Here is a 23,918-nt window from a genome sequence, read left to right on the forward strand (position 1 = left end):
TCTTTTTCCTTTTTTTTTTTTTTTTTTTTTTTTTTCCCCCCTTCCCATTCAGATAACATTTTTGAGCTCTTGTTTAGTTTCTTCCCGAAGTAGCTGTGGGGATTGCTCTCCAGGCTGACTTTGGTTGGACATAAAAAGTAATCAGGCTCTCTCCAGGAAATAGCCTTGGGCAAACAGTCAAAGAAGTCTTGATTTTTTTTTGACTTGGCTGCAGGGAATTAAAGCTGTGAAGGAAAGCTGGTTTAGGATTCATTTCATGCTCTAGTGAAGCAGGAGGACTAGAAACCCTAAATTTTGGTTTGAGAACTAGTCTTGCTATATGCATACTGTTTGTGGAAGAGACATCTGGAGAGACAGAGTCTAATTAGTCTCCAGAATTGATTGGAAGACTTGAATAGGAAGCCTGGAATTCATTGTCTTGTCAAATGACCTCATTAAAACAATGAATCACACCTCCAAAGCAGAGAGGTGAAGTGATTTCCTCCCTGCTCCTGAATTATCATTTCACCTTTGTTTGTAGTCTTTTTTTTTTTTTTTAATTATTATTCTACTTTAGATGAATGCTTTTGCTGAACTGAATGCCTTTGATTCAAGGGAAAGCACTAGAGAAGGGAGAAGACAAATGCCTAAGGCTGACTATAGATGAGTTCAAATGAACTATAGGTTTAGTCTCTGTCTCTTATTTAAATTTGCCTTTAGAATTAGAAAGATGTCTTCTAGAAAAACAATGATGTTGTATTATAAATTAACAAGACTCTCAATACTTGCAACAAAACTGTATTGAAAGGTGGTCTCCTTGCAGAAAATCTGTAAAAACAATTTAAACTGAATTTGTGTACATTTTTTTTTTTTCCTTTACCAAGGCCCAAAGTGCTGGTATGAGATTTTTCTTCTGCTAAAAGTAGATGTGTCCTGTGTATTTCTGGCTGTAGCCCTCCAAGGAATAATTCATAAGTTCTTGAATCTCTAGCTGAATTATTGTTAAATGTCTTCCAACTCTGTGAATTAAATAAGTATTATATAAGTAGATAATCCAACCTGTGTTACAGAACTACTTTTAACATAGATTGGTACATGATCAGCTTTCAAATGCATGATGTTAAACTTCAGCATATCTCCTAGAGGGGATTTCAGTAAAACGCTCTGTGTAAAACGATGTTTGTGTGTGAGGTTGAGCTAGGTGTGGATATTAAGCCTCGACTCAAATGTCCACAAGGAATAAACCTGCAATTTTTGAGTGATGTTTAAAGAAAACAAATGGGTATTACTGTCATAAAGCTGAGTTTGCTAGTTATAAAATGAAGGTTTATTGAAATGCTATGAAGTCTCCTTTCCTACCTCCAAGAGGGAAAACGTGCACCTTCTCTGGAATGCTCTTTCCTTGATGGGGAGCTGCAAAAAAGGCACAAGCACCAGAGCACAGCTGCGTTAATGACAGCCATCTCCATGCAAGTGTAAGGTGCAAAATGATACTTAAATCAGAAATGTACTGAACCAATACTGTGGTTTGGACACCCATGGGTTATGCACAACAGCCCTACTGCATTATGTAAAATGTCTGCCTCATACAAAATGCTCCTTGGGTTTTACTGTTCAGGACTGCAGACCCTTATTTCAAGAAAAATAGTTCCTGAGGGCTAAAGCATTTTCAATTATTGTATGTATTTAAGTACATACAATACCCTTCTTCCTTAAGAATAGCCTCAATTACCTCAGGTCTGCTTAGGGGGTTGCCCCTACATTTCGGTTTATTTTGGCAGTACTAAGAAGTTTGTAGGTGGTGTGAAACTTGCTTGACAACTTCAAGGAAATATCTCATTTTGCAAAAGAAGGTGCTTGTGGTACCTCTTCAGCATATAAGGGGAGGAACTCCTCCCTTGCTGTAGTGTTGCATTCAAAAGCAACTGACCCTGTTCTGTGTTGCATATCCAAGGGAAACTTGCTCCAAACTTTGAGTTGCAGTAGAAAACAGGCAGAGACATGGCAGAGGTGCCTCACAAACAGGAATATCCCAAATGGGTACGCTCGGGGTACCATAGATTTCCCTGTCTACTCTGCAAACGCCCCTTCCTGTAAGACTTTTACTTCCAGCTTCTGTGAAGCAGTTGGACAGTTTCCAGTTGCTGTGTCATGTTGCTGCCTTGACGGTGAGTGAAGGTGGTGTAGAGTATTTGTGGCTTAAACAGATGACTAATGAAGTCTTCCAAAGGGAAGAACGGAACTTCAGTCTGTTCTTTCCCAAAGCTGTCTTAGTCTGATGTTTTGGCATGAGAGCATGGCTTTTTATGGAAAGAGCTGTTGAAAGGCAAGACTAATTGTATTAATCCCAAGTAAAAATCTTTTAAGATTACTTTAGAGAGTTTATTTCTCTAATGATTTCACTGCAGGGCTTCATTTAAGTTTGATAGTAAAAAAATCCTAAAGCGTATTTATGTTTCAAACAGCACCATGCCACATTAATTTTGCATTATCTAGCCGGTCTTTGCAATGATGAAAGGATAATGCAGAACCAATGCATAGTGCGTTGAAAGCTGTGAATTTTTAGAGTAAGCCTGCCTCCCTCCTTTTTCTGACCTCTGAATGGATGAGTACTGTACTCTACCAGTTTAGATAATGTTGCAGTGGCTTGTGCCTATGTGGAAAAAGACGGCTTCTAGAGCATGGAAGGGGACAATTTGGGGTCTTAACAAATCTGATCATCTCTTTAGGCTCTCTGTCTATCCAGATGGGAAGCACAATATTGGTATGCGTAGACATACTCCTGTACTGGCCTTGGTCTAGTTAGTTCAGTGGTGGAGGCCAAAACACAAAGGGTTCTCGGTGAGTGTTTGTAGCCGGTGCTGACGTGTGCTGCTCTGCTTTTGCTGCTGTTAGTTGAAGCCACAGCTAGTGTTGGTGCAGCAGTAACCGTGGTGCAACAGTACACGCAGTACAGTATAGATGTGCATAAACTGTCAGGAAAGGAAACTGCTCTGTTGGGGTGATACCTGCCAGGGCTGTGGTCCCACCAGAAAAATCTGACATCTTTCTCAAGTTAAAATACACATTTACAGAGACTTTCTTTATGCACAGTGTGGCACCTGGATAATATGTTTCAGTGTGACTTTGTTTGAAAGGTACTGTGGTGTCATTTAGGTGGTGACCTTGTTCACTGGAATTTTTAGCCTGAAGCATTCAGCTAAGAAGTCACGCTTTTTGTCCTTTCACATCAACCTGACTGACTAAATTCATAATTACATTCCATGTTTATAGCTAAATGATTTCATGATAAGAACCTTTTTTTTTTTAGGTGTATACATAGTACTGTGGGTAAACATTATTCTCCCAATGTGGGTAAACATTATTCTCCCAATGTGGGTAAACATTATTCTCCCAATGTGGGTGAACATTATTCTCCCAATGTGACAGTAAGGGGGTGATTTAGCTTTTAATGCATCTGCAGTTATTATAAGAAATGGTATACTAAAAAGATTTCACATAATGCTGCAACTCTGTAAGCTTCTGTTATCTCACAATTTAAAAAGAAAAAATGTGCTGAAACCGGGGAAAATATCACTGTGAATAAAGCCTCGGTCCATGAATATTTTTATTTTTTTTTTTCTCAGAATGGTGTCATTCACGAGGCTCTATAACCAGTTTCACCCAGCAAAAGCCAGTGGTGCTACCTCTGGCTTCTTGTTCCTGCCATGCCTCAGACTGGCATGAATGTTGGTGTGGGGTTGAGCAGTGACCCCGGTTGGAGAGCTGAGCCAGCCTGGAAGGTAGCGGGGCAAGAGGAAAAACAGCTGAGTTTTTAGCCAGATCAGCTTTCTGTTCCAGCTGAGCGTGCAGCCCACCAAAATGCTAGTGCTGGCATGGAGAGGGGTGAAAGAAACACTTCTTTTGGCAGGAGTGCTGATTTCTGTGCAGGCTTAAACTGTGGAAGTCTGCTTTGACTATTTGCATTGTATCCAGCTGCAGGTTTTGCTTGATTCAGGAGTTGGTAGAAGGCCCTGTGTAGTAAAAGCCTGAAAGACAGCTAGCAACTGAGCCTGAACCCTCATGCAGAGGAAAAGCTAGTTGTTCACACCTCCACTGTGTCATTAGAGTATGCATGTAAGGTTCCTGGAGATCAGGCCAGAGAAATTCCAGCTTAACAGTAAAAGCTTAAATAAAAAATGTATAGTTTGCTTTGATTTTTTTTTTTTTTAACTCAAAATCATGGTATTATGGGATCATAAAAATTACTCATATTTTCTAATCTTTTTTCCTAGGAATTTATCAAAGAGCTGCTAACTCGGATAAGAGGAATGAGGAAACTCAGTCCCCCTCAAAAGAAGAGTATATAAATAACTTGAAGTAGTAGCACTCTGTAAAAGACATGGCAAGGGAAATGGGACTTTGAATACAAGACCTTTATTAAAATAGTTGTCTTTCTCCACAACTTTTTTGATTTCATTCAGTTTTGACTCAAGGGATTTCTTTTGTGTGTTTAAGGGTTCTTTTTTAAGTGTCAATTTTTTTTTTAATCAAGAATATCAACAATTCGGATGCTGCTCAGCTTTCACTTGAGGATTACTGAAGCAAGTGAAGAATCCAGGAGTTAGTCATGAGGGGCAGCAAGCCTATGTGGTGAAGCAGAAGATCTTGTAAATTTACAGAGCTAGGAGACTTCTTGCAACTAGTTGGATAACGTTTTTTAAGTTGGTTGTACATTTAACTCATGGATGTCAAGTTTCTTGTGCTTGTCTGTACATAAATTATGAAGTGGGTTGTGAATACTGTTTCACATGGATGGAAGGAAAAGTTCGTTACAGTAAATTATTTAAATGGTGGTTATTGCAAATTTGCTACCAGAAGGTACCAATTTAGATTATTAAAATGAGTGCTGCCATTTTTCTAAATACTGTTAAAGCAGCCCAGTGAAAATTTTCATTATATCTGCTTGTTTAGACTGCAGCATATGAGAATTGGGAATTTTAAGGGCTTAATTTGTAGACTTAAAGTTATCTGATTGACTTTGATGCTTTGCCAGATCATTTCCTCTCCACCTCATGGTGTCTTGGAACTGTGCTAACCTATACTGAATAAGGGCCTGCAGTGATATCTAGAGAAATGTCCGCCACCATTTAAAAGCTGCTTCACTGTGGAGGAAATGCAGTGCTTCCCAAATGAATGACAAGCACTGTCTTGCATTTAATGATGTGGTCTTAATCGAATGCAGATTCCTCTCCTGTTAAGGCAGGCAAAGAATATTATAGTCTTTGTTTATGGCTCTGCCCTGAGAAGTGGGGAGGCTTCTTAACTTGAGCTCTCTTACTTGTAAAAGCAAGAACAAAAGAGAGATCCCTGCTCCCTCCTAGAAAATGTCCTAACTGAAATGTTCAATAAGCTACCATATGCTGGTAGGTGACACTAGTCAGGCATTTTATATCAAGGGTGCTCTGAACATATTTTATTTTTCAAAAGAAGTACATGTTTGTGAATTTTATGTATACTGGCAAGCTTTTTTAATGTATTTAATTTTGTAATGTTTACCGATGATTTTATTTACCGGATATTTACTCAAATAAATGGAACAACTTGTGACTTGTTACATGTACACTTTACAAGACTACTGTTGCTGAGTAGGTTGGTAAATGGCCTTGTTCATCAAAAAGAGAAGTCTGTGAGGTGGTAAGTACATGAGAACCCAGCTATATAGACCCTAATTGGCTTTTAATGTGCCCAGTGTCACTCAGCCCTTGCCTAATATCACGCAGCCGAACTCCTGCAACCTGATGCACTCAAAAGCCTCACTTTTTAAAGTCTATTGCAGATGAGGCCTTCCTTCCCCGTGCCCTGGGGAGGGGTTAAAAATGAACAACAACAACAAGGCCTGGAAATTCTTCAGGTAAATGCTGCTGCTGCCTTCTCTTCTTCCACCAGAGGTGAGAGTAGGGGAGGGCTTACGCTGGGTAACTCTCAGTTCTCTACTGAAGGTGTGGCAGAAGGGGGTCTTTCAGCAGCAGGCACTCTACCATTCTTCCCTTCTGCACCTCTCTGAATTCTCCACAAGAAATTCCAGCAGCCCTAAGACAAGACTTGATTTGTTTGCCTGCATCATCTTAAATTTAAGTCTTGTACCTTGCTGAAGTTGCAATTCAACTCTTGTTTCCTAAGGTGTCTTTCCGCATTTCTTTTTTTAATTGTGAAGTGAAATCTGTGTTCCAGGGAAATTGGGGGGAACTTGTCATTTCATCTTTTTTTGTGTTGGGATCTCCCACTATCATTGTCAGCATTATCTGTGAGATCTCGTTGGTTCTGAGAGAGGCCCATGTGAAGGACCTGTCTTGCCACAAGGAGATTCTCTCTCTCCTTGGTCTGTGCTCCTTGCAGAGGATCTGATGTAGATAGATCTAAATGACCAAGTTTGTATTAATAACACCCTTTGAAACAGGAAAAGCTTGGTTAACTCCTGAGGTAAGGGACCTTTGGTTAGATTTTTCACTTGACTCTGGAGGCAGAAATCAGTGGTGTTAGTGAAGACATCTCAGTTACTAGCAAACTTCTGATATTTGACTGGGCAGGTACTTTCACAGGCCTTAAAAAGCCTGTTGGTTTGTAAACTGGTGAGAGCCTTTTGTGAGCACCAAGTTTATTATGTCCAAAATGTAAAAAAAAAAAAAACCACCAACAAAACAAAAACAAAACAAACAACAACAACAACAACAAAAAACAAACAAAAAACAACAAAAAACCAAAACCCTTTTGATTTGAGACTTGTTAGCAATGTTTAGAGTTTTGAGCTGGTGTCTGAAATGCTGTCTGCTCATGGGTACTGTTTCCTGACTCATAAATTTATTCACGTGCACTTAACGTGTGGGCTGAAACAACCGAGGGAGTGCAATATACCTTTTCAACTGCTGAGATGGTTACAGCTGCCTACATTTTGAAAGTGATACTTAGAAACAGCCCCAAGTCTGAACATTAAAGGTTCTAGTAATTTCCACGTCTATAGATGCATTTTGCGACTTCACTTATGACTTTAAATACATTTTTTTTTCTTCCTTTATAATAATGGTGTGCAAAATCAGAAATGTCAAGTAATGGCAACTGCACCAGTTCTCTCACCTCCTGCAGCAAAATGCTACTCCACAAATATTTTTTCCCTCCTATTACTTGGATGAAAAGTGTCCACCCAACTGTGCACATCACACATTTGTGCCTTTTGTCCTATTCATCTTGCACTAAAGTAGCCGTGGAAAATAGCAGTCTACCCCTTTTAAAACCAATTGGTTTAGTGATACGCTTAAAAACAAAGACGACTGGGACAGTCCTTATGATTCTTTTGTCTTATGTGGATGGGACAGTCACTTCTGTGAGGGGCTTCCTCCCCTCTCCTCTAGTTCTACATGTTTTGCTATCTTACAAGTGTCGGTGAGCAAACCCAAACTCTAAATAGCTTTTGTTTGCAGCTGGCCTTGATTTTACTGGAGACTTACAGGGTCTCGTTCTCACTACTTTTTACTTAATGGAGATACTCTTGGCCTTGGTGTAAGTGAGGGTAGAATCAACCCATTCACTTAAGATTTCATTGTGCTTTATGTCTTTATACTGCGCGGGTGTTCTTGGCTCTGGGCAATATTCAAGGGGCATATCAATAGCACACTGTTACTGAAACAACTTGAAATTAAATCTTGCAGCCCAGGCTCTCCACTGCCTTGGCTGGACAGCTTTCAATGAGAAGGGCCAACTTGGGCTGCAATGAGAGCTTCCTCTGAGCTTTTTAAGTGACTAATGAAAAGAACTGAAGTTCCCTCTTATAAATATGCAGTGAAGCTGAGGTTTTTGTTTTGGTACTGAAGTGCCTCTCCAGTGTACAAAGATTGCAGGAGCGTGTGTTTCTGGGGTCTGCTTCATGGCATAATTAGCATTTGCGTGTTTTACAGCAGGAGCTGACAGTGTGATGTCCCTTTTGGTTGTTCTTCCAGTTGGCTTAGAAAGAGGAGGGAAGTGCTTGTAATCATATTTAGTGTGCCTCGTGAGGCTGCAGTGACAAGATAGTATATTCCTGTGGTACAGAGGAAAGGAGATGAGCCATTCTTCTGCCAGCCTTGTTTTTGTGCCTTCCCCCTATTATTCCTATGGTGGGTTTTACTCCAAAAGTTGCTATTTATGCTAGGGACATGTGGGGAAAATGTGGGAGGGAAGCTTTCTCTATTCTCGGAGAACATGACCAAAAAAAGCTCCTTTTGTGCACTTCAAACTCTTTGACACTGAGTCTTGGTAAGAATCTTTAGCACTTTACCCTGGTAGGTATAACAGTGTATGTGAAATTGGAATTACTCAGCAATCTATTTCTATGATGGTTTTGCTGACTTAAGACAGCCTTAATGAAAACATGCACCTCCAGGGTAAGAAAATAATGTGGGCCACATCAACAGAGCCTGTTGCTTGGAAACTTGAAGATACAGGTCTTGTTCTGAACAAACAGTTGAACTTAAACTCTTGGTGAAGTGCTGTAACAAAAGTATTAATTGCTTCTTGGCTACATAAAGCTTGTCATTGCCAGCATCGTGCACAGATGTTAAGCAGGTACTGAATAACGGCATGCATTGCTTTTTAAAGGATGTTGAGATTTAGGAAGGGAGTCAGAAAAGAAATTGAATGCTGGGAAGTTTAGGAAAAAAAACACTAAGAAAATTACTTATTACGTGTGTAGCTATTAAGAAAACTGAGAAGAGCCTTACTGCATATATTTCTGTGTGGGAAGAAAAAGAGAGATGTAAGGGTTTTCATGTATTGGATAAAAGCATAAGGAGGAGGAATGCCTGGAAGATAAAGGAAGGAAACTTGAAGTGTGGAAGAAGATGGGGCACCTCGATGGTGAGGGTGAGGAGCCCTTTGAGCCTGCTACTCGGGGAATAGGTGAGATCACCATCTATTAGTATTGCCAAATTGAAATTGGATGCTTTTCTAGGTAAGTTTTTATTTGATGAGTTATTCAGTTCAGTCAAAGTAATCAACCCTTAAAACTCTAGACATCTACTTCAATTTTTTTTTTTTTTTTTTTTTTTTTTTTTTTTAGAATTTCTTAAAGCAGAGGAAGCAAGAAACTGATTTGTATATTTATGTATTGTGGTCATGTCACTACATGCCTATGTGGTGGTCAAATGAGATTACCAATACCAGCTACATGTATTATATACAACTCTACTACTTTTTACTTGACTTCCATGTTACTACTACTTTTTTTCTGTCAGTAAGCAAATAGTAAGTGTGAATGTAATTAAAGTTGCTATTGAAAGCTAGAGGGAAAATGAAGAGGAGAAAATATGCCTAGGAAGTACCTAGGGTTGCAAAAATATTTTTGCCACTAGGATTCTGCTATCAGTGTAAATACAGAGTGTTTCTGAAGTTTTGAAATCGCTATTTATAATAATCCTAGCTAGGGCCGATGGGATATTTGCTTTATTTTTTTCAGTAGATCTAATAACCAAATTCTCTGAGGGTATTAGCTTACACAACTTACAGACTTTTCTGTTTTCCAACAATAATTGACATTAGCTATTTAAAATTAAAGAAACTGAGCTATTGAAAAACTTAGTTTTTAAAATGTGTCTAGACTGAAACTTCTTTTGGAGGTGCAGTTAACAGGTTTTATTTGGGAGTAAACTCATATCTTCTCTCACTGCATTGGTATTCTAGTTGAACTTTTTTTTCCCCTCTAAGTTAAAAATCAAAAATATCCTGGGATAGCCCTTAGCAGAGGTTTCAGTCTGATTGACTAACTCTGTAATATTGGGTTGGACTTGAAGCACATAACTAATTACTAAAAAATGTAGGGGTCAATCCACTTCAAGGACAAAGACTTGTCTGACCACCCTTCTAGGGGGCAGAGAGGGACAAGAGCTCCTGCTTCCTAAATGGAGGATCCTGCATCAGTGTCAGCAAGGCTTTGACTTTTGCCCTGGCTTTGTGGATCGGTCTGTGTGCCCTCATGTAGCCCATAGTCATACTGGGGCTTGTGGGCTTTGGAGCGGTGGGTATTACCAGATACATGAAGAAATGGAGCATGTGGGTCTATGACAGGATTGTACTTACCCAGGACTGGTGTTTTCCTTTGTGTTACTTGACCCGAGGCAAAACAGGGAAAAACCCTTATTTAATATATGGATCTGTAGCAAAGAGGGAATCCCAATAGGGATAATATGTTGAAACTCCCATCAATATCTGCTGTTTCCCAGTAAGAGAAGCCAATTTGTGACTGTAGTCACTGCAGACCCTGCATTCAGGTCTCCCCACAGCTTACTCTCAACCTGGCTTTGGGTCAGGGCTTGGCTTCCTATTTGTGCAGCCTCTACCACTGCAGTAGTAGCGGCAGGTAGCTTCATGAAGCAAATGAAAAAGCTTCAATGGATGCCTCAAGCTTGTCCAGCAACCAGGACCAAGTCAGAACCATGTCAAGACTACAAACAGTGTGCCATGATGGTGCTGGAGACAAAGGCACTAGAACTGACTTAGTGAACTACCACTGTGGTAGGCTAGATAGGTAGGATTCAGGTGTGCCCTAAGACTTGCCACAACAGAGGACTTCTGGATGCTGCTTGTAGGCTTCTTCCAGTGTACCTGGAGAGCGCTATGGGCAGAGGGGGCCAGTGCACTGCCTAATACCTGTAGAAATGTAATGGATCGCATGTCTTTGACTGCCACGCCATACCAAAAATGGAGTTGGACTCAACCTGTGCTAAAGTGGGCCCTTGGGTGGCTTCATACCTTGTTCTTGCAACTAATGATCTTTGACAGAAAACATGCAGTTCATTGTGTCTTTCCAGTCTTAACTTCAAGCCTACTGAAGGAGTACTTACTAAATTAGTTTCAGCATCCATTGCCTCCAGTACTGTCATGGTGCATTTGTCTACAGTCTGCATTAATTTTCCATGTTCCCTCAATTTAACAGCTTGATTATTTCTCTTAAGGACCTTTTACTACTTAGTGGAAATGGCAATGTGTCATCTGGTGCTATTTCTGTCACAGAGGCTCTGCTGCCAATATCAAAACAATTCAAGAGACTAGAAAGGATGCTGTAAACTCTAGTGTCTTCTGAATTATGGGTTCATATTGCTGGAGCTTACTCACCTTTTTGCCTTATTACTCACTTATTTATGCCAACCTCATGAAGTTCAGCAAGGCCAAGTGCAAGGCCCTGCATGTGGGTTGGGACAATCCCAAACCCAAATAGAGGCTGGGTGGAGAATGGATTGAGAGCATCCCTGAGGAGGAGGACTTGAGGGTGCTGGTGGATGAGAAGCTCAACGTGAGCCAGCAATGTGCAATTGCAGCCCAGAAAGCCAACCACATCCTGGGCCGCATCAAAAGAAGCGTGGCCAGCAGGTCAAGGGAGATGATTCTGCCCCTCTACTCTGCTCTTGTGAGACTCCACCTGGAGTACTGTGTCCAGCTTTGGCATCCTCTGCACAAGAAGGACACGGACCTGTTGGCGTGAGTCCAGCGGTAGGCCACAAAGATAATCAGAAGGCTGGAGCACCTCTCCTCTGAAGACAGGCTGAGAGAGTGGGGTGGTTCAGCCCGGAGAAGAGAAGGCTCCAGGGAAACGTTATAGCAGCTTCCCAGTACCTAAAGGGCTCCTGCAAGAAGGCTGGAGAGGGACTTCTTACAAGGGAATGTAGTGATATGATGAGGGGTAATGGGTTTGAACTGAAAGAGGGTAGATTTAGATGAAATTTAGGAATATTAGGATGAAATTTTTCACTCTGAGGGTGGTGAGGCAGTAGAACAAATTGGCCGGGGAAGTTGTGGATGCCCCATCCTGGAAGTGTTTGAGATCAGGCTGGATGGGGCTTTGAGCAACCTGGTCTAGTGGGAGGTGTCCCTACCCATGGCAGGGGGGTTGGAACTAGGTGAACTTTAAGGTCCCTTCCAACTCTAACCATTTTAGGATTTCTTCCAACTCTAACCATTTTAGGATTTCTTCCAACTCTAACCATTTTAGGATTTCTTCCAACTCTAACCATTTTAGGATTTCTTCCAACTCTAACCATTTTAGGATTTCTTCCAACTCTAACCATTTTAGGATTTCTTCCAACTCTAACCATTTTAGGATTTCTTCCAACTCTAACCATTTTAGGATTTCTTCCAACTCTAACCATTTTAGGATTTCTTCCAACTCTAACCATTTTAGGATTTCTTCCAACTCTAACCATTTTAGGATTTCTTCCAACTCTAACCATTTTAGGATTTCTTCCAACTCTAACCATTTTAGGATTTCTTCCAACTCTAACCATTTTAGGATTTCTTCCAACTCTAACCATTTTAGGATTTCTTCCAACTCTAACCATTTTAGGATTTCTTCCAACTCTAACCATTTTAGGATTTCTTCCAACTCTAACCATTTTAGGATTTCTTCCAACTCTAACCATTTTAGGATTTCTTCCAACTCTAACCATTTTAGGATTTCTTCCAACTCTAACCATTTTAGGATTTCTTCCAACTCTAACCATTTTAGGATTTCTTCACTTCTCTTTCCCAAGTATGTCTTTATCAGTATGCGAATGCAACTCAGCTATATACTATGAGGAGAGAACAAAGCTCCTGGGGCTAATCAAACAATTTCTCTTACATTTGGGGTGGGGAGGGAAGAAAAATGTGGCCTTTACGTTTTTTCCCTGAATATCTGGAAGACACTCCATTAGTGTTTGCAGGGCTGCAGAAATGTTCTTGTTTAGAAACCTGAGGGTGTAGTGTGAGTAACAAAACAAGGAGTAACTGGTGGCAGACACAAAAACTCAACTAATGGAGATCATAGAATGGTTTAGGTTGGAAGGGACCTTAAAGATCATTGAGTTCCAACCCCCCCTGCTGTAGGCAGGGACACCTCCCACTAGACCAGGTTGCCTAAGGCCACATCCAGCCTGGCCTTGAACACCTCCAGGGATGGGGCCTCAACAACCTCTCTGGGCAACCTGTTCCAGTGCCTCACCACCCTCAAAGTGAAAAATTTCTTTCTAATGTTTAATCTGAACCTGCCTTCTTCCAGTTTAAAGCCATTCCCCCTTGTCCTATCACTACATGCCCTAGTAAAAAGTCCTTCCCTAGCTCTCCTGTAGGCCCCCTTTAGGTACTGGAAGGCCGCAATAAGATCTCCCTGGAGCCTTCTCTTCTCCAGGCTGAAGAGCCCCAACTCTTTAGCCTCTCCTCATAGGAGAGGTGCTCCAGCCCTTGGATCATCCTCGTGGCTGTCCTCTGGACCCGTTCCATCAGGTCCATGTCCTTCTTATGTTGAGGACTCCAGAGTTGGATGCAGTACTCCAGGTGGGGTCTCACAAGAGTGGAGTGGAGGGGAAGAATCACCTCCTTTGACCTGCTGGCCACACTTCTTCTGATGCAGTCCAGGATCCGGTTGGCCTTCTGGGCTGTGATCGCACACTGCTGGCTCATGTTGAGCTTCTCGTCAATCAGCACACCCTCAGGGCTGCTCAGGTCTGCTCTCCAGCCATTCCCCGTCGAACCTGTATTTGTGCTTGGGATTGACCCCACCCAGATGTAAGACCTTGCACTTGGCCTGGTTGAACTGCACGAGGTTGGCTTGGGTCCACCTCTCCAGCCTGTCTAGGTCCTTCTGGAAGGCATCCCTCCTCTCCAGCATGTCTACCTCGCCAAACAGCTTGGTATCACTGGCAAACTTGCTGAGGGTGCTCTCAACCCCGCTGTCCATGTCATCTTTGTGTCCTTTGCAAAATAACCCTAACAAAACAACACCAAACCATCCATGTTTCCGGAGGTCAGCACTTGCAGAGATTAACTTCCTCCCATCAGGCTCCACTGGGCTTTGCACTGGGTCAAGGCGATGGCCCTGTGGAGAGGTGAGTACCAGTTCTTCAGGAGTAACGCAGATGTTGGCACACTTGTGTAATCGTGTACCAACTAACTTGCTCAACCCCAAATGCAATGTTTGGGCTGCTAATAAGCCAGTGTGCCAGGCAGAGCACTGGTAGGATGTGTCATCACCCTTTTCCATTTTGTAGTGGCTGTGATGTGTGTAGTCTCTGCTGCGGCTGCCAGTAAGGAATACTGCAGCTTTTCAGCATTGAAATTAGGAAAAAGCATGTTTTTCATTTGGGAGGGACAGGAGTTTGTTGCCAAGTCAAACATAAAAATAACTCTGTTCCTCTCATATATGTACCTAAAAAGCAAGTCTTTCAAATAAGTATAGCTGTACATATGCTATTACCAACTGACGTCTGTTTTTGAGAGAAAATGAAGCTGTTTAATGTTCTTTTATCTAGACCCATTTAATTCATGCCTCCTAAACTCCAGCTGTCCTTTTAACATAGCTTTCACAGTCATCAGAAATACTTCAACATGTTTCTTTGGGGAATTTTTCTGGTGCTGGTTTAGACTTAGAACAAGCACAAAATGATCCCTTATTGGAAAAAGGCTATGTAAGCTATAACTTCTTTGCAAGATGCCCCTCTTTATACTTGTCTCGAAGGTATTTCTGTTTCCATATCAACAATGTACCACTGTAATGCATGTTTTATAATGGTAAATCCTTGGAATTTTAATAGTCTACCTCAAGTGCCTGCTCTTTCTTTTGTCCTCTGGTGTGGCTTGGTCAAGAGCTGCCACATAGCATATTGTATTGATTATTTCTTTGTCTATGAAGCTGTACATTCAGCTCAGCACTTAATCACTCCGAGGCTGGATTTTCTGTCCTTGGCACAAGGACAATGTGTTTAAAAATATAAGTCAGCTCTTCAAAAATTAGAAGCTTTAATGCCAGGGTTGAGTGAAGTGATAATTGTTAAACTTTTCCCCTTTGGGTTACCCCTCACATATGAAAATCTGAGCACTTCCTGAAATTACTATGACTTCTTCAGTTCTGATCTTGTTAACTGCTTCCTAATTCATTTAGTACTTGTATTTGTTAGTTTTTATTTACGGTTGGACTTGGTATCTGCTCTAACAACTGTTCCTCCTCCCTCAGAATTCCTCTCTATTGCTCTCATCCCTTTTGCAAAAGAAATTCAAGTATGTCAAAATTGCGCCACCTCTGCAGCACCAGCAAAGATAACTAGGCAGGGATTCAAGAGAGATCACAGAAATCAGATTAACCCACAATACTGCTGTTTCCTTTGCTGAAGAAAGTTAGGCTATCATGCCCAGCCCCAGTCCTGAGTTTCACATTTTCTCTTTTTCATAAAAGCAACATCTTCCCTGGGAGAGTGGGTTTATTTTTCTAGGCAGGAAGCACCTGAAAAAAAAGTGCTTAAAAATCTGGGAGTTGGCTCAAATAGCTCAGATCAGGCTCATGTATGAAGTTGGCTTTTTTTTTTTTTTTTTTTTTTTAAATAAGGTTGGGACTGTTCAGACCCTTTGTATCCAACCACTGACTCTTGTTAACTGGAAATTGAGGAGCATCTGTCAAATACACATCAGGGCTGGGAACCCAGATCAAATAGCAGGTATGGTACAGGAATATGCTGAGCTTCCATTTCTTTCAAAGTTTCCTCCTTGTCTGAACCTTGGTAGTCTCAAATGCTCAAAAATCATAAGGTAAGTAATGTAGGCACCACAGAGTCCTGAGTCTTTTATAATGCGTATTGAATTGTTTGATTGTTTCTTGAGGTGCTTTCTCAGGGGCCACTTCTAAGTTGTTTGCTCTTTTGATGGAAGACTAAAACTTCCTTTCCCATCTCCAGCAATTTCAGGAACAGAAATCCTAGGAAGGATGCTGGGCTTGAGATAAAAACATTAAGGTCACAAATAATCAGGAAAATAATACTTGTAGCTGCTGGAGCTGACCGTGCTCCTGTTCTGCTACAGTGCCCTTCTTGGTGCATCCCATGTAGCCTGTGGAGTCGCCCCCTGTGCTGGTAGGCCCTCAGGTCTACTTGTGCACAGAAACCCATGAAGTAGAAAAGCTAGATAAAACTGAAATATGCTGGTATCGGTTGGGTTTAGAGCTGGTGTAGCTTACCCTCTATCAAGTTAAATGCAGGCTACTCATTTCATTAACTAGAAAGCAACCTTCCTTTAAACTGGGTGAGTGATAGGGGAGCTTTCATGTATCCCTTCTGTGCTTTGCTGCAGTACATGGGGACCCTGGTAGAAAAAACAGTTCTTGGGTGGGTGCTAGAAACAAACATTTATTTACTTATTTATTTTTATAAATAGTTGGGGACAGAGAAAAACAAGCTGGTCTTTAAAATGTATTTAGATTGAAAGTGAGTTGCAGTGGAGCCTGGCTAACACCCCAGCCAATTATTCTTCCAAAGTTTGCCCTTTGGGGATAGGAAGAGGCTGTCAAATGCTGGGCTGTCTGCAAATCATGGAAGTCTTTGAGTTCTTCTCGTTGTTAAAAGGGTCACTTACTGAGAGCGAACAACTCGAATGGTAGTTGATGCTCAAAATTTGGCAGGAGGTTTCAGAGCTGTGTAATGGCATTTGGGAGATGGATCCACAGCTTTCTATGCCACATGTTTGTAGGGTAGGGGGAGCAAGTTAAAATGATGTTTTCATGATATCCTTTTTCTGTAAATGACAGGTTAGGTGTGTGGTTCAGTTACACTGCTGAGGGAAAAGATGTGTGGGTAACAGTCCCAGATTGTGTGGGAAAGACGGATAACCAGTGGTTGCGTTCTCTGCAGAGCTTTGGACATGGATTATCTTATAAAACAAGTATGTGACTGCTGCTGGGAGTTATTAAAAATAAATAGTATCTTATTCTGCAGCGCATGGGACCCCCCATCTTAGAGTAACGCATGGAATCGGGCTGGTTCCTGAAGAAGGAACAGGGCTGCGTGGAAGGGCAGGTGGTCCCACCTGTCCGTCATGTCAGGCAACTCGGAGCCGAGCAGAGGTAAGTGCCCGTAACTCGTTTCTACAGGAGTGCACAGAAGACTTGAAGTCACTTACTAAGGGATAGCAAATGAGTGAACTCTTATATTCAAAATAAGTACCACAAAATATTTTTTCCCTCTATTTGTTGGCATTAATTAAATATAATCGAGTTCTCTGCTTTGTGTATTGATCTGACCCACTCAGCTTGTCGCAGCCTGAGGTTTCTGTCCCATCCATCCCGTTCTGACCCAAGTATCCCTTACTCTCTGCTGTTTTGTTGCCTGATGGTCTTCTGCTTTGCACATCTTGGAGAAATGTTTTCCACAAGAGGGTATAAGACAGCATTTTGCATTAACCCACTGCCATGACAGAAACTGGCTGTTAATTCCTACTTTTTGCACTATCCCTACTTGGATCACGACAGTGTACTATCCGTCACTGCTTAGGGAAAGAGAAGGGCTCCGGTGAGCACAACCTGCCTGCTTGTTCCTGCTGGGACTCGGGTAAAACATACAGATCATCACACGCCCACGCAGAGGCTGCCTAAAGTGGTGTCTGCAAGTCCCGCAGCTGAAAGCCCAGACGTGGGTAGTGCCCCCTCCTCATACACATCTCAGACGGGCACGTCACTGGTGCTTAGTCAACAGCAGTGTCAAAAAGCAAGGAGCAGCCCTTCCTCTCCTCTTCATGGAGCTCTTAGCACTCAATGTACCGAAAGCTTTGTATACTAGGCAGTTTGTTGCCTGTAGGAGAACAAACATGTGAACTCTACTGCATCTAATATTGGGTCACATTGTCAAAAGAGATTGTGGTGATTCTCTCTGAAGAAGGAAAGGAAAAGTCTTCATCTCAAGTCCCGGTGCCCTTCACAGCTTTGACAGCAGAGTTTCCAGGACAGCAGTTTCCTAAACAAGATGCTGCTAGTATCTAATGATATGTCAGTATTTTTTCCTCCCTTATTCCCTTATTTCTAGTTTCCTAAAAGAGTGGAGTTGGTCCTTTTAGCAGCTGACACGTCAAAAGTGTCCAGGAGGAGACTATGGGAAGCTGGCAGTGACTTGGAAAAATGAAGCAAATCTGCAGGGAGTCTCTTGGCTGATTCAGTGGCTTTCTAATATTTTTCCCTACCAGCTGGACCTGCCTCCTGGCAGCAAAGGCTTTGTCTAGGTTGAACACTTCAGAGGCAGAAGCAGCACACTGACCTCTTTAATGTCTGAGGATTAATGCATTTTACTGTTTAAGGCGAATGCATAAACGAATGCCGAGGAGCCTTGCTCAGGTTTCTCTGTCTCTTTCTCTTCTCCATCACCTCTCAGTTCCTCACTGGCAGGAGTCATAACTAATTTAGTATTTTAAAGTACCTTTGAAAAAATTAATTGATGTGAATTGTGTAGTATTAGATCACCTGTGAGGACCTATGGGAGACATAACAGGTGGGAATCCTGCTGAGGGACTGGTGGTGTTGTTTGGGTATATTTCAAAAGGTTTAAATAGGATTAAGGTATTTATTATTATTAAAGGGAAAATAATCTTTATCCCTCCAGAACATTAGAGATGCACCACTTTTTACGCCACAGAGGAGTATTCTATGGGCAAATATAAAGTTCCTGTAGTTTTAATAATCTAGCTCGAAGCTCGCCCAGCCTAACTGAGGATTTTCTTACTAGCAACACACACTGCTTATTCTACTGCAAGCTTGTTAAGGCCAATGGCTGACACATTCATAATTAACTGCTGGTTTGAAGGGCCTTGATTTCTCAGTGTTCCAACGTGGGGCACTTTAAAAGGATCTTTATTTGAAAAATAATGACGTCTTCACAATGTTTCTCACCTGGAGTGCTATGGATTTGAGGCTCCCAAACTCACTGGCTGTTCTTGAAAATCTTCTGGATGATTGACAAGATGAATGAATAGTTTACACCTATTTAGGCAGTGCCTGTGAGTGCTTGGACCTGTAGGAAAATAAAAATAATAATAATAAAATAATAATAAAAAGCCAGGCTTTATGGTTACATAGACTGCCTTTTTCTGACAGGGTAATGTTAACATCTGATTTGTATAGCAGGCAGTATTATAAAAATAATAGGTTAAATGAAAAAAAAAAAAAAAAAACAAACAAACAAAAAACAACAACAAAAAAAACCCCAACAACCCCCCACCTTCCAAACCACTTTCTGTTACTCTGACAACTCTCTTTAAAATGCAGTAGGTAACATTAGGTATTCGTTTAACACCGACCTCAGCTTCCTCCTTTGTCCCTAATGTGTATGCAGCACTTCCCGCTATTTGAAGCGGGGAGAGGTGTTTTGGGGTGTTTGTGTGCCTCAGTTCAGGGCATATGCGATTCTTTGCCGCAGAGAGCGGCCTTCCCGGCGTGCGGAGCAGAGCAAGGTCATCTGCAGCAGGCTGAGGAAGGGAATAAATCAATGAACCACGCAAAAGCAGTCACTGGTAACTAGCTAAGGATAAAGAGAGGGGCTGGGATATGCGGAGTTCACTGTCAGCAAACGGAGCTTGAAATCCTCAAGCCAAATGGTGCATTTCTAAGCTCGGGGTGAGGCTCGGAGGAAGCTAGAATTGTTATCGGATCTCGGGATGCTGTGGCCTGAGTGAAGGTCAGCTTCAAACAATGTCTGCTGACAAGTGCAATAGATGAGTTGCTGTGTGAGCTGGCTTTAATGGACTTGAATGAAATAAGAAACGTTGGACCCTGAGTGTTGTTAAAGGGTTTTGTGTATGAAGCCATTAACTCTTGGTTTTGTAGCCCTGCTGGTTGTGCCTGGCTGGGAGGTGGCAGAAAACCTCGGGGGGGCTCTCTCTGAGCCAGCTGGGAGGGAAGAAGAAACCTGAGTGCCTGACTGCAAGGTTTCCAGCCCAGTGGGCAGCCTGAAAAGAGCTGGATGATTCAAATGCACTATTAAAACACTACAGCTGCTCTGGGAAGGAAGTAGCACGTGTGGGGTTTCTCGGGTGCCTAATCTGTTTTTAGTTTTGTGCATTGCTCTTTTTTTTTTTTTTTTAAGCTGGCTGCTCTGGCTATGTAATGCTGCCTTGGCATGTCTCCTTTCAGATGTTGCCGGTCTACATGGGACCAGGGCTTGGTCCATGACAGTAGAAAGACCAGATAAAATATTCTTGACCTGGTCTAGAGCAAGCCCCGCACTGATCCTCCTGTGCTTGTCCCCTCAGGGCATTCCCCCCTACTTCCCCCCATTCCCCCTGGGCTCTGGGGGCTGTCCTTGCCTTCCCTCACCTACACACCGACCCCTCCTGCTTGGGCAGCCCTTCTCTGCCCCAGAGGGGAGGGCAGCATGACCTGCCTCCTGCCTCCAAACCCCCGCTCCTCCTCCCCCGGGGCTCTGTTCAGCTGCAGCCTCTCAGTGCTGTTTCACAGCGCAAGAGATGTGCGCAGGTCCCAGGTCGAGCTGAGGGCTGGTGCTCACAGCCAAGCGGCTGCGTGGCATCACCCCGCAAGAAATTCCAAGGGTCTCCCAAGCTATTACTGCTGTGATGAGTACATGGAGTTTGTTTGGAGCTTTTCACCTGTTTGGAAGGGAGGCAGTCACAATACAAACGAGCTTGGCTGCAATGGAGGGAAAAGTGCATTCAATAAGGGATCATCTCAGCTCCCCACACTGGGATTTAAGTTTCCTGTTCTGGCAGGAGCCGCCTGTGTCGCTTTCAGAAAGTCGCTTCTGCGCACCAGCCCCCCCTTGCAGCGATGGTCCGGGGCTGGATGTGTCACGGGGGTATTGTCAGGATAAATGAAGCTGAGGCAGGAAAGCATCACGGTGACACGAGCCACTTGACTGTCTTGTATCGAATGCAATAAACAGGATGTGTAACTCGCCCATGTAGTTTCACGTTGGTGAAGTAATTTTTCTTAGCTTGCCTCAAAACTGTTTGATGTTTTACAGTGGATAACAAAACCAACCCCGAAGTCCAGTGTATAGAGACAAGAAAGGTTATTTTTAACAGTGTGGGAAGTGCTGTACTTACAAGGCTAATGCTACCCACAGTGCGTGCCTTGCATTTTGTTCAACAGTAGTAGAGCCCTCTCAAGTTACAGAACTGAAGGGGAATAGCAAGCTGGTGTGCTAATAATTCCCATGTTACTATTTTTAAAGTTCTGCCTGTGTTGCTTTTAGCATTGTTACTGAGCAGTGTCTCCTGATGCCAGGTTACTTGAGGCAAAGTCGGTGTTTCCACTGAAGTCTGTATTAATTTTCTGGCTTTTTGTTTGCTTTCCCCCCACCTCTAGTACATAGTCTTGTGCATAAAAAAAAGTAATAATAATCTTGTAGCCAGAAACTTGAATTTGACAAAGCTTTTGCTGTCTGGTTCAAATACTCCGAGTTGTATTTGCAGAGTCCCAGTACCCTCTGCCTGCCTTTGACTTTAGTTGTGGGTACACAAAATGGCTTCTGTGATTTTTTTTTTTAATTGTTTTTGGGTTTATTTTTTTCCTGATGGCTTGATGCTTTCCTAGCCAGCTTGTTCGTGCAAACACCATTGAATATGTACCGGCAAGCTTACAGGTCAAATAATTATAGGCAGAACACTCCTTTTTGCGTGCCTACCCTGATCCCTGGCAGAAGCTCGCAGGGAGGCACAACCTGCTGCCGTGGGGCTTGGTGAAGCCTCTGCACTGCTGGTGGAGCTGTCTGGGAAATTTGGCTCCTTCCAAGGGTGGCTGTGGTACCTATGGACAACTGTGAGGATGCTTGTGGAAGGAGAGATGCTGAAGGAGCAAACAAGACAGTTATTTGCAATGAAAGCTGAAACATTCATGAGAATTCCCTTAAAAAAAAAAAAAAAAAAAAAAAAAAAAAAAAAAAAAAAAAAGGAATTTTTCCACAGGAGCGGGGAAGGTCAACCTATAGCTTGTCCTCTGCGGTAACTCTGTCTCTTACCCCTTCAATGTGCAGGGAGACGCCCGCGTGCCTGATGCCACTCATCCTGTAGCACTGTGATAAAGCATTGCTTACCTGGAGGCAGCACGACTGCCTGTCTGCTGCTGCGTTCCCAGGGTGACAAGTAACCTTCCTGGGTGCACAGAGCGAAGAAGGAAGCAGGAGAGCTGAAGGGGGCACCTGGTTTTTGGAGTCACGGGTGCAGGTCTGACTGACTTCCATGGGGGCAGAAGGTGTGAGAGGGAGAGGAGGGAGGTGTGAACGGGGAGGTCCTTACATCTCGCCGCAGTCTCATAAGCCCCTTGCTGGAGTTTCTCCGTGTGGCTGCGCACAGAGGTGTAGTATAAAGGTTATACCAATGCACTCTTCTAGGCTTCATTTTTATTCGGGGGTGGGGGAGGGGTGTGTGTGTGTGTGTGTTAACTTATTAATGTGCAGTACAGCAACAACCGAACCTGCTGTACCTCATAAGATCTTTTGAAATATTTAGTACTTACTAACAGAATGAAGCAAATAAACACAAGCAGCTAAAGGGTTGAGGATGCACTTAATTTTTAAACAGCTAAAAACAAATTAGGCAACACTTCAGAAGACAAGCGCACAAAGGCCATTTGCCTCATACCAAGTGATCTGCACAGTGATAGGGGACCATCTGGCTGATCTGGATTTCGGTGTGGGGCTGATGGAGCGGTTCAATGGACAGTGCTGTTAGAACAGTTATCCTGTAGACTCAGCTGCTTAGCAGTTCCTGGATTTATCTTTTTGGTCAGCCACCAAAGAACCAGGCACTTTCCCTTCTTGAGGTGCATCTGCTGTGGGCAAATCTCACTGTGGTACGTCCTTGTAGACCTGAGCTGGAGCTCTCGCTGTGCCAGCTTCCCTCTAGTTTCCCTTCTGCGTGGGTGGATGTTGCCAAAGCAAGTGGATAGCAATCACGCTTCCCCCAGGCAAAGAAAATAGAAAACATTCCCCGGCAGCTTTCTTGATTCCTTATTCAAAAGTCCTGTCGATCTTATCAATATTCATGGTGCTCTATATATTTTCAGGGTATCTCACAGGCCAGTGAGAGACAAAGTCGGTTCAGGAAATTGCTGTTCTTGTGAGGGATTGCGAAGCAACTGAACGACTTGCCCAAGATCATGCGGAAAGTGCAGGGCAGGGGCTTTGCCTCCAGCTTTGCTGGATTAATTGTTCTCCCTGGCTGCTGCCACAGGCGCTCGGCACAGCGTGCCTCCCACTGTCGCTGGTGGCATCCAGAAACAGCGAGGGGCAGATGTCTGCGCTGACTTACAGCAGCTGGGTGGGAGGAGTGGGTATGACTTACTGACCTCAGTCCTTCAGGGAAAGCTGATGACTTTAGCAGCAGGCAAAACACTAATCTTGGGTCCTTGACAAGAAGAAGGAGAACAAAACCAACTCAAACCCAACACCCATCTCAGGCTTGGGTGCAGAAGCAGCTCTGCTTAGAGCATCTCCCATCTGGCTACTGAAGCCACGGGGCAGGAATAGCTCTCCCAGAGCCCCCAAAGGCTGGTGGCTCTGTGGGTGCACTGAGGACATGTCTGCATGTGGGGCTGGACTGCTGAGTGCAGGCAGCCTGGGACAGCTGGTGGCCCTGGGGATGAGCGGTGAGGTTAGCGCAGGGGGTGAGGGAGTGAATGTGCCCGAGGGAAACGCTCAGCTGGAGCCTGGTCTCTCCTCATGGCAGGAGGGAAGACAATGTGCGACACTGAATTGTGCGGGAATAAAATGGGTATGATGGATGAGGGCTTGTTTCAAGGTAGAAGAGCTGTGTCTGAGAAGAAGATGGGAACTGATTGTGTGTGAGAGAGATGCAGGGGAGCAGCATGCGTGTGAGGCAGAGGAGGGGAAATGAAGGGAGAGGGAGCTGGAGAGGCAGGGAACAGCTTGAGGTCGAATGAGAAAAAATGGAGCATGGTATAGGCAAGCGATATTCGATATAATAAAAACCCAAATAGGAAATTCAGCAAGGGTCAGAGTGCATAAAAGGAGGTGTGGCTGGGGGAGAGGATTAAAATCATGGAAATAAAGTGGAAAAAGGCTAGGGCTGCAGAAACAGTGGCAGATAATACATTAAACAGAGCAAGTGAGCACTCATACTAGGATAAATCAATACTGTATTTATTTGGGTAACACAAATACACTTCAGGGTTGCTTGAA

The 23,918-nt window shown here is 43.0% G+C and overlaps 1 protein-coding gene across 1 annotated transcript in view; it reads left to right on the forward strand.

Moving 5' to 3' along the window:
• Positions 1-5,566, forward strand: part of PPP1R14C (protein phosphatase 1 regulatory inhibitor subunit 14C) — a 57,211-nt gene extending 51,645 nt beyond the window's left edge. The window contains exon 4 of the mRNA XM_082480471.1: positions 4,254-5,566. Within this exon, the coding sequence (XP_082336597.1) occupies positions 4,254-4,328 (75 nt within the window). The 3' untranslated portion in view covers positions 4,329-5,566. The remainder of the gene's footprint in view (positions 1-4,253) is intronic.
• The last annotated feature ends 18,352 nt before the right edge of the window (positions 5,567-23,918 follow it).

This window comes from Vanellus vanellus, assembly GCF_965231255.1.
Source record: "Vanellus vanellus genome assembly, chromosome: 3".
In the NCBI taxonomy this organism is placed as follows: domain Eukaryota; kingdom Metazoa; phylum Chordata; class Aves; order Charadriiformes; family Charadriidae; genus Vanellus; species Vanellus vanellus.